Source organism: Drosophila eugracilis, unplaced genomic scaffold (genome assembly GCF_018153835.1).
Source record: "Drosophila eugracilis isolate 14026-0451.02 unplaced genomic scaffold, ASM1815383v1 contig_367, whole genome shotgun sequence".
NCBI lineage: Eukaryota > Metazoa > Arthropoda > Insecta > Diptera > Drosophilidae > Drosophila > Drosophila eugracilis.
This window is the reverse complement of record NW_024573224.1, coordinates 324,453-341,965: the sequence shown is the minus strand read 5'-3', so window position 1 is coordinate 341,965 and position 17,513 is coordinate 324,453. Positions and strand designations below refer to the sequence as shown.

Below are 17,513 nucleotides of genomic sequence, written 5' to 3'. Positions count from 1 at the left end.
TATTAAATTTAATAACTAAAGACTACGCTAATTTGTCATTTCATTTCCTTTTCTTAAGTTTATTTTCCACATTTGCCTCATTCTTATCATTGTCTTAACTTTGCTGTCTTCGTTTAGGCCATAAAAACGAAAGTAGTTCACTCAAAAAGCCATATTCCTTACCTAGGGACTTCCCCACACAAACATGAAAAACAAAAAAAGAACTTAAGATGGTCTGGAACTTTAGCCAAGAATGGTCAGTGTCCCACGATTCCCCAAAGTGAAGTCGGGAAATGAAGGAAAAATCAGTTTCCCTATTTTCTTTGGCTCAACTTTCCATTTGTTTTTGCCCAAGTTTCGGGTTTTTCTGGGTCTGCTGAAGCTCTTTTCCTTTACACAGAATGTTTATTTTTTGCTTACACTTATCAAAATATTGGGCGTACACATATTGTTTTGCCTGGCTGTCTGCATCAAGCATAAAGATATCGAAGTTGGGTCAACTGGAGAGAGCTCGGACCCTGACCCTTGGATATACCCAATCCACACTTTGTTTGGCCTGTGCCAACACAACAAAACACAAAAAACAAATGGAGATAACAACTTAAAGAGCGAAATTTACCGAAGATGAGATGCTCTCGGAATAATAGTTTTCCTTCCGATTGAATATTTATAAATAAGGAAATGAAAGGGCAAAATAATGAAAGATTATCAGAGGTTTTGAGATTAGTAAGATGAGTCTTACTCGCAGTTTTTCGGTTATATATGAAAATAGTTTTGAATATGTTTAAATGGTGGATGGAACTGACAAGTCCTTAAAGATGTTTCTTAACTGAACTATCTTTTTCCCTTAGCTACTACTCCTTTTAAAAATAAAATTCTTAACAAAATGACTTATAGCCGAAGTTAAGTTAAATTGTTTTAACTCCTCACTAAAGAGAGTGCAATACCCTTAACCGAGAATATTAAGACAGTGGAGAGAAACAATAGAAAAGAGATTGAGATGGGGAGCCATACACAAAAAAATTATCTGCCATGCCACATTCTGTTGAATTTTTCAGCATGTGCGTGTGCGTATATGTGTGTGTTTGTGTGTGTGTGTGAGTGGCGTAACTTTCACTTTGTTGTCCGGGTTCAACCACCCACTGGAAACGACCTTCCCCACACCCACCCACTCACACCGTCAGCCCACTTTATTTGCCCAGTTTTCCACTGCTTAAGTTACTTTTGCTTTACGCTTGAATTTCTTTTTCTTGCCGCTTCCTTAGCCTTTTGGTTTTTCCTTGAATTCCGAGTCGGTTGCCTTTTGCCGCTTTCTGGTTTTCCCCTTCAGCTGTCGCCTGATTTTTCCTTAGCTCAGCAGCTCATTTTCCATCGAGCATGTGTGCGTGATTTCTTTTGCTACGCTTTGTTTCTGTATTTCCTTCGTCTGTTATTTTCATAAATAAATTTGCATGTCAAATGACATTGTTTATGGTATTCCTATATGAAAGACATATATCACTTGGCCAGATGGAATTGTTGTGCCCTCATCAGTCGTCGTTTTCTGGCGAATGCCAGTATGCGCATCACACGTTGTTGACATCTTTGTTAAAATATGTTTACAAGCTCAAATTAGTAACAGAGAGAGAGAGAGTTTGCCATCTCCTATCTGTATATATATATATTTTTCTGTTTCTCCGACTTCGTTTGTCTGGCTGTCAAAGTTGACAAGCGAAATGAATTCGTAATTGAGTTTTCCGATATGTTTTCCAAGAACCCAAAGTTGGACGCATCCACTCATATTTAATTTGAATAAGAAATTAGTAACAAGAAGATACATTTTTATACCTCGTTTGTTTGCTTTCCACTGAAAATATTCATAGTCTTAATATTTCTCTTTAAAATTCAAATCAATCTAGTTTCCCTATTGATAAGAGGCGCCTTTCTGGCGTCGTTTTTCCCCATCTACCTCAGAGTTCTGGCCTAGGCCATAATTATTTCAACGCTCTTATCGACGCAGCAACAAAACAGCCATAATTATTAAGGATAAGTCAAGCGCAGCACATTTGTTGCCTCTTCTGTTGGGTCCCCCAATAAAAATGCCTTCCTGATTAGCCTGCTCAGCATGTGCCGTGAACTTGTCTTATCTTCCTGGCTTTGGCTTAGGCCAATCTCCACCCAACCTAGAAAAAAAACTCCAAGAAATTTATAATATATCGCTGAGCTAACAAAGGGGATTGTCTATAAGCCAAATAAAGAGTGGGATGTGAGGCAAAAGAAATTATGTCACAGCTTACAGAGATTTGGTTAAATACTTGGAGAGGGAGAAGGATGGAGAAGGGAAAAGGATAAAGACAGGACAATATGCTCAGAAGATATGGTATTAATTGTTAATGCTTGAGATTCTAGAATATTTAAAACCCAATCGATTTCAGACAACACGTGATACTTTATTACACTTGATTCACACTTTCTTCTCTTTAACTTAAGAGTTATCTAGTACAGACGAAGAGGAACACCCAAAGATGACTTGATATGAAGTGAGCTAACATTTCGCCAGTTATCTTTCAGCAGGGATACCAGAAAATTAATCGAAATAGTTAAGTTTTGAGTTAACTCCTCTGCCTGCATGCCAACATGTCCAACATTAACCGAAAGACACACCATCTTTTTCATCAGCAACTTCTTGGTGGATAGTACCTTGATTTTGTAACTCATCGATTCCTTGTGAGTCAAAGGGACAAGAAACTTTCCTGCATTGGTGAAACCATGACCCACTAGCTTTGGGATCTGCTTGATTATCGATTCGGAGGCCAAGAAGGCATCATAGGACTTGGCCAGCTTCTTAATCAACTTTTGATCCTTGTTGAGTTTCCTGATGGCATCCATATCCAGGCAATCCAAGCCAATGGCCTTGGCCTGATAACAATGCTGTTGATCTCCGAAGATGCAGACCTTAAATCGTGGAACTGCCAGATGATGTAGAGTAACACTTCCATGGAAGCTCTTGTATTTTTCAGGATCATAGTCCCGAAGTCCAATCTGCAGCTCTACATTTTGCAGGCGGTCACTATCCTGGTCCGGCGAGTTTTGTAGTATATTTTTGACAGCCGCATAGAGCAGTTCATGAGATACTTTCGATGTCATAATTTACGATTTACTGTATATATATTATACAATTTTTGGAGACTTTTTTCTAACGTGTTGTCAGCACAAAATTTAAAATGAATTATGAAGTTAAAAGAGATTTTGTAGGTAAATACGATGACAGCAAAATAAATGATATAGAAATTTCGAAATTGAAATTTAGTCAGTGAGTTTCTGTTTCAGTTTAATCTGAAATGCTTTAAATTTATTATTAAATAAAAAATCAATATTTTTAATCAACTTAGAGATAATTTATTTGAATAAACTTAAATTTGATTAAACTTAATTTGATTACTCTGCACATGTTTAATTTTATTATTAACTCGAATTCATTTAAACTCATAAATCGCATGACGGAGTTCTCTTTATGACTGCAAGACCTTGTGTCACTTTGGTCCCAGGCTGTGCATAATTGATTGGCCAAACTGCAATCGATTTACCAACCTGAGGCTCCAGTGCATTTTGCCACTGGCCAAATTGGAAATTTCGCATGCCGCACGGCAGATGCCAGTTACCAGATGCCACTTTCCACTCTCCACTCGAAATTCAGGAGCTCAGCTGGTTAAGTTCAGCAGTTCAGGCCAGTTCAGGTCAGTACTCATCAGGTTAGCTGAGGTTTCAGGTTCCTTCGGTTGGGTTCACATCCGCCGAGTTTTGCGCTAATTAGGATAGTGTTGCCGCCAGGTTTCTTTTATTTTGGGGCACAGGAACACACAGTACAGCACTTTTGCACCGTTGACAACATTTGTCGTCCTGAGGTCACATTGCTAGCTGGAAATGCAGGCTGGGCTTTCTGGCTTGTGTGTAATTATAAACGAAATTATAAGCTGTGGCCGTGCGCCGTGTGCAGCGGAGATTAAACTGGAAATTGCAATTCGGTCTGCTGTCTGACATGATCAAGATCCTTGTAACGGGTAGGATGTGAACGGACATCACGGCGGCGATGAGGATTTGTTGCCTGCCAGTGCTAATTTACACATTTTGATTGCTCCCACAACTGGCGGTGGGAATCACCTTCTCTTCCAATCCCCACTCAGTCGCGTTTTCGCCTCCGCTGATAACATTATGCGGCATTTTTCTACAGCTTAATGCATAATTTGCGTCCTGGGAATAACGACAGTCAGCCGTAGTAAAGCACTGAGAGAAAATGTTACTAGAAAGTTAAGCTCTTTGATGATTAAAAAGGGAATTCTATCTTTATCTTTCAAACTTTCCTTATATCACGGATTACAGCTTAAAATATTTGATGATTTTTCATTTGACTTTATTAATATCTGTTTTTTCCAGTGCAGCAGTTTCCTAAGCGTCGTAGAAGATTTTCCGGGTGACGATGGCTGAGTTCTTTGGAAGTACTTACTGCCCTAAGATTATTTCACGTTGAGCTGCTTATTGGGCGGCATTTTCGGGATTTGGTTCTGGCACAGCGCCCACTTCCTTGACACTGGCTTTTCCTTCATTCAGTGTTTATCAAGATGTTGCTACTATTTCCCGGGTTCCAATTGAATTGTCACCAAAGTGGGTGCATTTAAGCCAGGAAGCAGCTCAAGGTGAGTGTACGTTATGCTGGTTCGGTAGGCTTAACGAAAAATAATCATATATGGAAAATTCTAAGAAGAAATATTAAACTTTTTCATTATATTAAAGAAGAAAAGAGAGACAAATAACTAATTGGTTTTTAATTATGTATCGAGTGACTAAATTCTAATATACAAGTTCTTAGTAAGTTATCTGGTTCCCATACGAAATTGCTTATTTTATGAAGTGGCCGGCCAACTCTGAGGTATTTCTCCTAACCATTACCCAAATAGTCCCTTTTTCTGCTGTTCAACTCACATTTGGGGTGACCCTCCTACAAGCCATCGCACAACTCATAAATGTTAAGTGTCTCGTAGTCGATCTGTGAATGCCAAAACGTTCAATCGCCTTCCTCAGCCATATCATATATCGAATATATATATATATAGTATGTGTCCGAACTTATACTCCTGGCCTAAGACATTGCCAGAGTTTTTCGCATTTTTGCACTTTCAGGCCAAACCTTTTTCTAATAGCAAATGTCAATTTATTTTTGGGGTAGAGAGAAAAAAACGTAATAAGCAAATACTTGGCATAATTTGGTCCGAAGCTTCTGGACTTTAACACGCCAGGGGACATGGACTTTTGGGCTCGGACCACTGACGTAATCAAATCGGCAATCAGTAAGAGATATATATGCGCATCAATGTGCCTGAAGGGTTGGGTCTTTCGGCCCATATCCTTCCTATATCACTCACCATATCCTCCTCAACCCTCCTCCTATCGTCCATGCCATATATGTACAAAAAATCCGTATTGGATGGCCATGGCAAACATTTTGGATGAGAAAGGGACCCACTGGTTGCCTTGCCTGCAGCTGAATCTTTTTTTGAACTGTCCCTAACAGTGCGTAAATTGCCATTTTCAAATACATTTCAATCCGCACATACATATCTGAATGTATATTCACAGATTTTTCCAGAGGACAACAAAAGTTTAAATACTCTTGCGGGCCAATTTTCAAACTGGCCAAATGGTCGTTGAATGTTTTGCATTGCAAATCGATAAAGGGAATTAGTTTTACGGCAGTTAAGCTGCTCGATTGTAAATAAAGATGATTTCAGGTTTTCAGTTTATCTGCATAAATGGAGTATAAAGAGAAGTTGCTTGGCTTAGACAATAGCTGAGTTTGCTTGTTTTATTACTTAACTTGCTTCTTTTTGTTTTTAAGTTAAGAAAACCATAAAATAAGGAATTAGGAATCATTCTTAGCTTTTTTATTTATCAGCCTTTCTACACCATTACTTATTGATATTTTCATCTAGAGTCAGCGCATTGCAACGTCGTTAAATATTTATGAAAAATCCCTAAGATTATGCCTAGAGTTCAGTTTATAGATGCTGCCGCTGTTTCTCTTCGGATGAATGCGAATTTTATTGCTTCTGATGCCTGACCTTTCCCCTGTCAATCGACATCGAATGGCGACTACTGGCATGTCTCGCATTGCGCAAACGCCCCGTTAGCCCGTTGTCGTAATGCGAGTGCCAAACAAAAACTTCAATTGTCAACTGCTGACGCCCGATTCACGCTTTCGTTTGTAGCCAGCACTGCTGCTGTGTTTTGGCCCGTTATTGCTCTGTCATTTTATCGTCAGCGGAGACTGTCTTTGATCTCGGCACGCGCCTCGAACTATGCAAAGCATTTTTTCGCCACCAGTCGACCTTTTCGCACGCACGTGCCTGAAATGTCAGCAGAGCCTTTCACAATCCCACCCCCACACACACACGGTCTTTGCCAGAATAGTGTAGCATACTTTCGGACCACTAAATACCAGAGGATACTCGAGGAAAGTCCGGAAATGATAATGAAATTCAATCGAAATTTTATAGTTTTTTTGCTTATGGTCTGCATAATTTTTTGGGGGATAACTTCATACTTTGGTTGGCATACAGATGGAGCTACATTAAAAGGAATATGCGAGAGGAGTTTCATAAGTTAAGAAGGTAATTTTTGATATCGTTTTTAAAGAAAACTGTTTTTTTACTCACTTACTTACTTTTTCCACATAAGTTATGTAATACTATAAATGCACAGACTATCTTTACGAAAAAATCTTAAACTATATATTTTTCCTGACTACCTTATCTTCAAACGTTAGCGGATTTTACGATCTGCTCATCATCGCCCCCAAGTTCCCAAGCTTTACATCAGCTACTTGAGTTACCTTCCAACAGCCAACGACACCTCCACCGACCACCTCCCGTATAGTAGCTGCTCCACCATTATGTTTTATAATCATTTTACAACCGGTGTGATATTTAGAATATGACCAAAAGTTGCTTCATCGTTTCTGTTTTTAGGGAAAGTTTTGGCCATGGCCACAGCATATCTGAGCAGCTGCCCCTTTAGCCCACCGAATATGGTTTTTAGTTGCAGGCGTGGGCGGAAAAGTTGGTAGCAACGCCACATGGCAGATGTGTTTGGTTGCCGTTGCTGCTGCTGGTGTTGTTTTTATTTCGTTTTTTTTTTTTTTATAGTGCTGGCCATAAAGTACTTAAAAGTTTCATTTTACGCCTATTTTGCCGGACGAGAGGACCATTATCAGAGAGAGAGAGAGAGCCGGAGCCACCAAGTGACCAACTGACCTGGCCAGAATTCACCAGATTTCCATGCCCCCGGCTGGCTGGCAAAAATCCAATTTGCCAACATTTTAACAATCATTGCCGACGGGCACTTCAGCAACTCATATTGTGGCCATCCACTTTTAATTGCTTGCCTAAACAAATAATATTTGAGTAGCATATTTCCGGAGGTTTGGGTGTTGGGTACACAGAGGGAAAAGTCTTGATTTTACTCATAAAAATAAGCCAGCAAAAGCTGTTTTAAATAAATTCTAGTAAATTATCTGAAGTTGGACATTTTTTTATGATTTTTTTATTTAAAGATAGATAGATCTTATGATGCCTAAGAAAATGTCTTCTTCGAGTGCACCAATTAATAGCTGAGAAAGAGCGTAAAGTGGATTTAAGTCAGCCGAAAAGGTCAAGGGAAAGGGCCAAGATGCTGGGCGATTGGGAGGTAATTGCACGTCAGCTCGTCGAGATCTCCAACCTAAGGCTCGTCCTTCTGTCAGAGAAAGTTGTGCCTATCAATATGCGCCAGCCTGATGAATGCCATCATCATCATCATCTTCTTCTTCTTGGGCTCCGTCGTTCGTCGTAGTAAAAATTTTAATAACTGTATTCTGCAAAGGACATTGAATGTCCTGAGCCAGCTTGTTTATATTTCCTTTCGCGAGTTCTCTCTCTCTCTCTCTCTCTCTCCCTTTCTCTCTGTCTGCAGCAAAGTTTTTTAACAATTTATTTTTATTTTAGATACATTTTTTGAACAGCTCCCTCGGTTTTTGCCTTTTGCCGTTTGCCGTTTGCTCCACTTAAATACAAAACGTCCGCCCGCCTGCTAATGGGTTTTCTGCCCGGGAAAATGGGCGTGGAAAAGTGGGCAGAATCTGGTTCAGTTTGGCCGTTCTCGTAAACTATGAGTGCCTTTGGCCTGAGTGGTCAGAATGGAAAACGGAAAACTGATAGCTGAAAATTCTTGGGCTCTTCGGGCAGCAGCTGATCAATGCAATACCGCCCCGCCTTACTTGGCCACTTAAAAATTGTAAGGCAAATTTATCATGATTATGAAGAGTTTTCAGCAAAAGTTAGAAGGCCAAGGAGATGGTCAAAGAAGGCTTACAAACGTAATTGGTCATCGTGGCAAAAATAAGATTTAATCCGGTTGACTTTTAAGAGGAATTCTCATTTATCAAAGAATAAGTAACAAGGCTGGTCAACAATTAAGAACTAAGAACCATTAATTCCATGACATCAAGGAACTATTTTTAATCATACCTAAGTAGGTTTTAATTTATATAATATAACTTTGATCTTTTCTTTTCCAAATAGTTTAAAGTGCATTTGCTATATCATAACGAAAGGTTATATAATCCAGAACTACCTTTATTTAAATTTGAAAAGCCTTCATTTGGCCAGAAAAACTTGCTTTTAAAATTTAATAACCAGGCATTATGCTTGTTCAAATAGTTTTCCTGCTTTCTCATACTAAAAGAGAGCCAGAGAGAGGGAAGCCATAAATGTGGCTCCGCAAAATGACAAACATTTTGTGGACGACCTTTGTGCGGCTTGATTGCAACATTTGTTGCACCCTGCGAGTCTCAACGTCTGTGTGCAAATTTTTTATGTGCGCTAATAAAAATGCAAAATGAGTGCCAACTAAAGTAAACATAAATCGCATAAAATACAAATTAAATGCTTGGTCAATGGGGCGACTCTCCTTGCATTTCTGCACCCTTTCTCTTTCTTTTATCTGTGTTTTTTTTTTGTTCTCTGTCTCCAATGCATGTCGACCATTTATATGCGGGGCTTTCTGTCTACGTAATTGTCCTGCCGCCTCACCTACGCCCACCTCTTTCGCATTCTCTGTTGTGGGTGTCGCCCTTGTGGCCTGGCATTCCATAGATTGCTTAGTTTCTTCGAGCCAGACTCCTACACTGCAACTGAATTGTCTTCCTAATGCATTATTATGATTAATTTAATCATTTTAAAAAAGTTTTTCATTATAATAATACTTCCCAAACTAATAAACGCAATCTTAAACTTACTTTTTCTGTATTACATATTTCTGGAATATTTTTGTGTGTTTTTACAGTGTTCTCTCCTTTTCCTGCTTTTGGCCAGCTGCATGTCTATGCATGCAAAATGTTTTCCATGCTGGAGAGGACGGGGTTGCAAAAGGGGTAGGAAAGAGGCTAAAGGAAGACTTGAACTGTAGGATCTCGTTTCCAGTTGCTTTCTACTTTTTGTGTTTGCACAAGTGTCCGTTGCGGTTGAAAGGTGAACATGACGTTGGCACATTGCAGGTGTTCACCCTGCCACACACAGCCCCAGCCCCCAACCCCACCCATAAAGCCCACCCCCTCCATACAAACCCTTGTGTTAGATGAAAAATAAACACTATGCAGCATGTCCAGTTCCAACATTTTTCCCTTTCTTTTTTTTTTTTTTTATTCTTTGGCATTCTTTGGCGCCCCCTGTTCAAGATGATTTACAATGCTTTGTGCTTCTACCTGTCTGGCCACTCACCCCACTCGATTTTCCTTTCCCCTTAATTTCCTCCATTCAATGCCCCGCCCCCCTTTCACTCCACCTAATGTCCCGAACTCATTTACCTGGTTCTTGAGTTTGTCGCATAATCGTTTCGGTCTTAAAGGCTACACCATCGGTTTAACATGCATTGAAAGCCATTCCCTCGGCGGTTGATCCTTGCCACGCCCCCCTATTACACTCCCCTTTCGTCTAGCCTTGCATAATGAAAAACAACACAGCACGAGGAAAAAATGAGGAAAATCGAGAAGAAAATAATAATAAAGCACTTGAAACAAACGTTTTCAGTAAATTTAACATTAGCTCCTTTTGTTGGGCCATAAAAAATCTGCCAGGCAGAAAGAGCTAGGCGATGGCTACACTGGAGAATAAATGTGGGATAATTATATCCCAAAGTTTAAGACATTTTTAAGCACAACCTTAATATCATTTCAATCTCTTTTCAGGGGATCAAAGTTGAAGATCATTATTTCTGGCACTAAGATTTCGATATTTCCATGATATAAAGTAGTTTTCATGTTCTTTTACGAAATATCCTTTCTATTAGAATTAAGTTATGTTTTTCTCAGTGCATGACTTTTGCGTGCGCTCCAACGAACGGCGGCTAAAAAACTTTGGCTGCCTTCCGCGCAGCGCCTGCAAGTAGGCAACAATATTCTTTGTTGTTTGTTGTGAGCGCCAGCCATGAAGTTATTATTATATGCGCCGCACTTGCATGTATGTGTGTGTGTGTGTGTGTTTGTGTTGGAGTGTGCTTCGTGTATTTACTAGCTCTGTGTAGCATACTTTTCAGCTTGCGTGGCTGTTGTGTGTTAAAGTTGGCCAGTTCTCTGCCACTGCCGCTGCCACGCCCCCACCAGCCCGCATCGACTCTGTCAACTTGGCCGCACATTTGTGATTTATGTGGCAAGCCAACTGGAATTTTACACAGGCCAGCCTGGCATTCTTTCGGGCCTGCTCAAAAGTGGGCAAATTATTTCAATTTCCATTATCGTATTGCCATGATTGCCATCCGGAGTTTGGCTCTTTGCTGTTTTTTTTTTATTTGCCGGAATGTCGAACGGATTTTCGTTGGCTGGTTTTTGTGGTTTATTAACCTACTTCTCATGCAGAATTGCTATTAGCCCGCCATTAGTTATGCATTGTTTTGTTATTCTTTTTTCTGGATTTTTCTTCTGACAAAAGGTCAAAGGACTGGCTTATCGATTTGTTTTATCCGTAATCAGACAAGGGTAAATTAAGATTTTCATGTTGAGTGTCTATTTCTGTCAGGTTTGAGTGAATTAAGTGGGCTATTAGCCGGTAGACACCAAGCACTAAGCATGACATTGTTAAGATAATATCTACGTTTTTCCCAAAATGAATTTACCATTAAAATAGTACCAATTAGTAGACTTTCACTAACATAAATGAGATAGTTTCTACGTTATATATTCCATCAAAAATGATTGAATTTTCTATTCTACAGAAACTTAAGAAAAATAACCTCTCAAAAATTGTGTAAAAAGAAATTTATGAAGTATTTCCTAAGATACAGTGAGGATTGTTGATTGTTCTGCCTCTTTTTGTTAGTTCTGCTCACTTTAACTTTCGGAAACATTTCACAAACAAAAGTTCTTGGCACAAATTGGCCACAAATTGCTCATATTGTAACAACTCACTTAGGAGTCTCCATCTTCCTCTTGCCACTGCGGCCATTTCCCATTTCCGTTTTAGACTTTTATGTTTGCATTTCCAGGCACACTCACTCACTCCCACATGGCGACTGAAGTTGAGTTTTATGTGAACGTTGCGCTCTAATTTTTTGAAGCCAATAGTTGTCCAATCAATTTCAAGTGCCCGGCACTAACTTAAATCTACATAAAAATGGCCAAACACGCACACGCTGAAACGGGAAAGAAAAATGGGGGAAATCCGTACTAACACACGCACAAGGCCAGCCATAAAATTCATTGTTGACGCGATGGCGATGGTAACGGAGGGTGAAAGCGAGAGGGGAACAATGTTGGGAAATGGCGTCGGCGTCTAGGAATTTCGCATATATAAAACTGCACAACCGCCGACGAGAAGAAGACGCAGGGAGACTAAAAAAAAAAAACAACAAAACAAACTGCAGCGAAAGGAAATGCAGACAGGCTGAAGAATGACTGCCAAAATAATGACAACAATGGAAGCGATTCAAAAACGGAATGTTGGGAATGCCAGGATGGCAGCAGGAAGCAACTTAAAGGGTTTGCTTTTGATGTAAAAATGTAACAATAAAAGGTCATGGAATATAACAAAATCTGTTTGCCAACGTTTCAATCTTTCTCTAAACACAAGATCCAATCCTGAAATAAAAATCTTGCGAATGGAAAACGTATTCAAATCGATTTTAAAAATGCAGCTAAGCAGCTGAGTAACATTCTAGACTAATACCCTGTCAAAATCAACTTAGTCTCCACCCAAAGATCCTCAAATTAAGGCTTGTACGAGCATGTTGTGTTTATCATCTCCCCTTGCCTGGAATATTTTATTTAAGTCCCAAAGCATTGCCTTTTCTGCAGTTGGGACAAGGCGAATGGCCCTTCTGATTGGTATTCCAACTGGCTCCCTTGGCTGCCTGATTTTCGAGTACAAGCAGCAATCCCCTTCTGACAAAAGGCATATAATATTGAAAGAGCCAGCCAGGCATCAAGCCAGTAAGCCAACGTTTTGGCCTGCTCGTGCGCCAGCCTATTTTGCAATTAATGAAAAAATCTAGCGAAATGAATTTTTTAAGTCAATAGCTGAGGCAACGAGAGAGAGCCTGCCATCGAAATGGGTCATGTTTGCTTTGCCATGGTGTAATGTGTAGAATGATTGCAACTTTAAAAAGCAAACAAACAAAGCCCAGGCTATGGCTATGGCTACGGCTATGGCTAGGGATCTGGATCTGAATCTGCAGCTCACAGCCGGCAAGATAAATAGCAAGCTGGCTCGTAAGGGCGGGGTAAACAAACAAGGAACGAGCCAAACGAATGTCAGCGCCCTGCTTTGCCCAGTCGACCCATTTCATCTTTCTTTTTTTTTGCACACCAAAGATGGTGAAGAACACATTGAAATTTAAATATTCAAGCGATGATAAAGTGAGGAAGATGAGAAATATATCCTTAAAAGTTTAGGATAATATATATATAGCAATCAAAGCGAATTTTAACATTTTCATGTTCGAAATTTGGTTAATATTTTCCCACAGTGCAGGCATCATTCCTGCAGTTGGCAGTGGTAGACTTTGAATGGCAGCCGTCAGTTGGAAAGTTGCTGGAGAGGAAAGGAGTAGAGCAGGAGGCCAACTGGAAGGAGCCATCGATGCTGCACTTGGCCAATGCACCGAAGTACTTACTGACTGTCTGAAACTCCTGCCATCCTGTCTCATCCCATCCTCCGATTTTCTCGCTTCCTGCCGCTTCCATCCACAATGGTCGCTGATTGCCAGAGTCGCAAGATGGCCAAAAGGACGTCTGTTTGAGCCGCCCTCAAGTGGCCAAAGGTGGATGGCTGTTGAGCGAAGTTCTTGGCACTTTAAAGGAGTTTTGGTTGTCCCTTAGTTTCTACCCTTTCACTCGCTTATCCCGCCCCCAATCTACAAATCCGTCGGCTCATCTAAATGCAGCCTGCAGGCGGTATTCCCTTTCGACAAGTTTCCGACCTCTTCAGTTGCCCACATTGATTACGAGCCCAGGCAGATGGAGGTAAACAAAGAGCCTCATCATCTGCATCCAGCTGGGACAGCTCACCTGCTGTCTGCCACCGATCTCAAGCTGCCGAATGGCAATAAAATGGCACACGAGTAAGCCGCTTTCAAAGGAGCAAGGATTGCGGGATAGCATGGTGAGCTGTGGAGCAACGGAGCACTGGAATAGTAACCGCTTGAATACGGCTGATTTTGTTAAATCGAAACAAATACTCAGTGCTGGCTGAGCAGCTTTGAGTTACAAAGGCACTGGGAGAAATGTTCTAAGAAAATATTTTATAAAAATAAAATAAAAGAAAGTTGATTCCTTCAAGATTGATTACCTTTTCTAACAAATCTTTTAGCATTTCCTTAATTGAAAAATACAAATTAAATAAGCAATTTATAACCCTTTACTAGTGTATCTAATCCAAGTCATTGACTCAGTTTTACTCCCACTAACACAGATATGGGATAAAAAGATACTGTTTCTGCTAGCTGGGCGTAATTAAAAACTCGCTTTTAAACGTTTTATAAGTGCCTGGCAAATGAATTGCAAATGATTTGTAAAAACATCAGCCAGCAGTTTACAATTACGAACACTCACACACACACAAAAACATCGCTGAATGGCTGCTCCTTTGGATCCTTTGGCTCCTCTACGGTGCTCAAAGGGTTTTGCCTTCTGATTAAAAATGTTGAGCGCCAGCTGCAACATCAGGGCAATCGGATGGGTATGGCTGTTGGAGCGACCCTTTTAACCCAGATTGAAAAAACTGGAAATTAGTTTTCATTTATGTTCGCTGCTCTCCACCTCCGCCCTCACATTTGGCCCCTCAAGTTTGCTTTTTACTGCGCTGGCAGTTAATTTTTAATGGCTGGCATCTAAACTGTTGCTTGGCATGTAATTATGCGTGTTATGGCTACCAAAGGCATCCCGTTAAGCAGGAGCAGGAGCAGGAACAGTGGAAATACCAATGGATTCCGCCAACAGGCCACAACAGAGTACCCCAGGAACCCACAACAATGGTCAAGGCAACGAAGCTCAGAAATGCAGTTTGTTGGCGGCTAAATGCTTATGCATAAAACGCTCGCCTCCTAAATGTGTTTGTACCTACACACAGATGCATAATGCCATTCCGCAAACGATGCCTGGTTGGTGTTTCGCTAAAATTTGCCCTAAGAAAAAATAGTCAAGTTAAATGAGAAATGCTTTGAAGGAAGAAAAATCAAAAGCAATACTTATTTGAGTATTTATTAAAATAAAAAAAAACGTCTTTAAAACTCAAAAACCTACTTCTTTCAATGACCACCACATTGAGACATTTTAAACCCACACTTTTCGATTCCTAAAAACCTCTCAAAGGGTTCAGCTCATCCCTGTGCTATCGCTCAATCGTTGTCACTCGAGTTTTCTCCAAAAAGTTTGTGGAAAAAGAGCGATTCGAAAGGCGATAGTTGGGAACGCTTTTTCCCGGCGATAAGCCAAACAATGTGCGAGCGAGTTCAAGGAGGGAGTTTCCATCGATTTCCGTTTAGCAAACGATGGAACACTAAAACAGAACAACACTATAGCAGAAGAGTAGGTTGGAGAGGAGAGAGGTTTTTGCTGTTCGCTGTTCGATGTTCGATGGCTGCTTTTTGTTGCTGGCATTTTCACCCAGCACTTTCACTGCGGCGCTTTGCACGTTTGCGTTGTTATCGTTTTGGTTTCTGCTGTTGTGCAAATTATTACATTGACCCAGTAAGCGGAAAAACTTTACTACACATGCATACAGAAAGCGAGTGGTCATAAAGAAAATCTGGGAAAATCAGAGGGAAAACGAATCAGAAGTCAAAAATTAATTGCCCCAGCAGGCAGCAGCAAGTGTAATTAACTTATGACTGTAAACATTTCTTGAATACTTCCTTGAATTTCCTTAATGCCCAGCCATAAATCATGGCACTAAAATATATAACCAAAAACTGGTTTCCCTCTCTAATTTTCCGAGAAAGGAATGTCAAGGATGTCGTCTGCTGCTTTAGTTGGTTTAAAATATATTTAATACTTCTTACATGGTTACATTTTCATTTAAAGGAGAAAGCAATGTTTATACGGATATGTACCCAATTTCCGAATTCGTCCAAAAATTGGGTTTATGGATTGTAAGTTTCGGTCGAAAGCTGCACAGTCTTTGACTTAGGTCTAGTCTCTGTTTTGGCAAATTTATGGCATAAAAACCAGGAAAAATTTACATTTTTTTGTTGTTTTCTTTTCTAAAAAATGTATTTTAAATTTTATTTAATTTTTGTTGGCCCGCCTCCACGTTTAGTCAGTTTTAATCAATTTTTGCACTATTATTTTTCCGTCTCCTCCGTTTCGAATGTTGCCCACTCCTTTCTACTGGCTGAACCACAAAGCCTAATTCAATAATGGCCGCAAGCGACAATGCCTAGACACAAAAAATTGGCAACAATTTAAAGCGTAACCGCAGGCGTTGTCCATATTTTTTTGGCTCACTCGCTTCTGCCTATTTCCATTTTTGCAGTTGTCAGCTGTAAGAGAAACAATTTTTTTGTATGGCCAAACATGAAAGGAGAATGCCAAAAAAAAATTTGTTGAGGCGTTGCAATTAATAAAGGCCACAACCACATACACACACACACACATTCGGGGGCAGAGTCTGTGTGTGTGTTGTGAGTGGTGGAAGGACATTGGACACAGGACATTGACACGGCAACAACGACGAGTAACAACTTGCAGCTTGTCCAGACGATTGCCGCAAAAAGCTACGAGGCAGGACCCACAAAAAAATTGCGGAAAGAAGGCGTGACCATAGACTTGCTTGCAGTTGAAGGCACATAAATTAGGGGCGTGTCGGGCAGAGCAACAAATAAACAAAGGCACAGGAAAAAAATTATATGCTTATGCCAAATTTTTATTTTTCTTGATTTTCTTTCCTAACAAAATAGGTAGATAAATTAATATTAAATTATATAATAAAAAATAGTTTTATTAAAACATTTTTCAAAGAAAAAACTATATAGTAGTATATTTTTTCCTGTGTATACAAATACACTGCGAGTATAATGCCCATTCCTCTGACTTTTTTGCGAAAAGGGGCGTGTTTGTCGGCTGGCTGAGTAAATCTTCAATGTTGTTGCACAGGCGATAAGAAAAGATAAATGGGGCTTTAATGCAAAATAAATTAAGCACTTGTCGTGTGTATTATGGGTGGGGCGCCAACTGCTGCCGGGCGGTATGGTTGGAATGACATTTGATTATCAGGCGGTTGCAGGGCGACTGCCACGCGACTTTGGCGCGACTTTAACCGCGTGCGCGTTAAATAAATCAATGCCACCGTTGACATCCACATTTGCAGTGCGACTCCGAGTATTTGAGTGCTTCCAGAGTGGCATAATCCTGCCACCAGCTGTGCCTTAATTAAACTTGGCACTGCGAATGGCATTCCGGCCAAGATTTTAAGGTGCGTTCTTAGGCAAAAGGTGGGCTCGTTGCCAAAAAGTAGGCAATAAATTTTGAAAGAAATGCATGGCCTTTTGTTCTTAGAGTTTAGAGAGAATGGCCTAGCCTTGTGTGTAATTTTATCATTAATTTTACTTTCAGTGTTTTAATGAAATTTAAAATATTAATTTTATGCCAAATATGTCTTTGGTGTCTTCTCTTTAGGATTACATTATAGACTTTACGAGGGGTTTACATAGAAATTCAAAGTTCTTTTAAGCTTTAATATGAAAAAGATTCTTAATATACTTCCTTACAATAACTTTATTTAGCAGAATTAGATATAACTCATAAATCTGCTTCAATATCGTATGAAATAGTTGTTGATTGTCAAATGATGGACCCAAAATGGCAAATCGTTTATTATTTTCTCGATTTCAGGAGAAATCACACGCGATAGTCCCTCTACCCAATTTCACTCCAAAGAAATATTTTTACCAGTCCAACTATTTGTTTGCCTCTGGTGCTTGGGGCCTACCTACCAGCCACCGCATGTGTGTAAATACAGAATTTACTTTTCATTAAA

General features: G+C 39.9%; 1 protein-coding gene across 1 annotated transcript; it reads right to left on the bottom strand.

Annotated features, from left to right (window-relative positions):
- Positions 1-2,387: 2,387 nt before the first annotated feature.
- Positions 2,388-3,205, bottom strand: LOC108116160 (60S ribosomal protein L10a-2). Its single transcript, XM_017227895.2, has one exon. The coding sequence runs from the start codon at positions 3,103-3,105 to the stop codon at positions 2,455-2,457; it is 651 nt and encodes a 216-aa protein (XP_017083384.1). The 5' UTR covers positions 3,106-3,205; the 3' UTR covers positions 2,388-2,454.
- Positions 3,206-17,513: the final 14,308 nt, after the last annotated feature.

Coding starts and splice junctions, on each gene's coding strand:
- LOC108116160 (XM_017227895.2), bottom strand. CDS start 3,105: ATGACATCGAAAGTATCTCATGAACTGCTCTATGCGGCTGTCAAAAAT.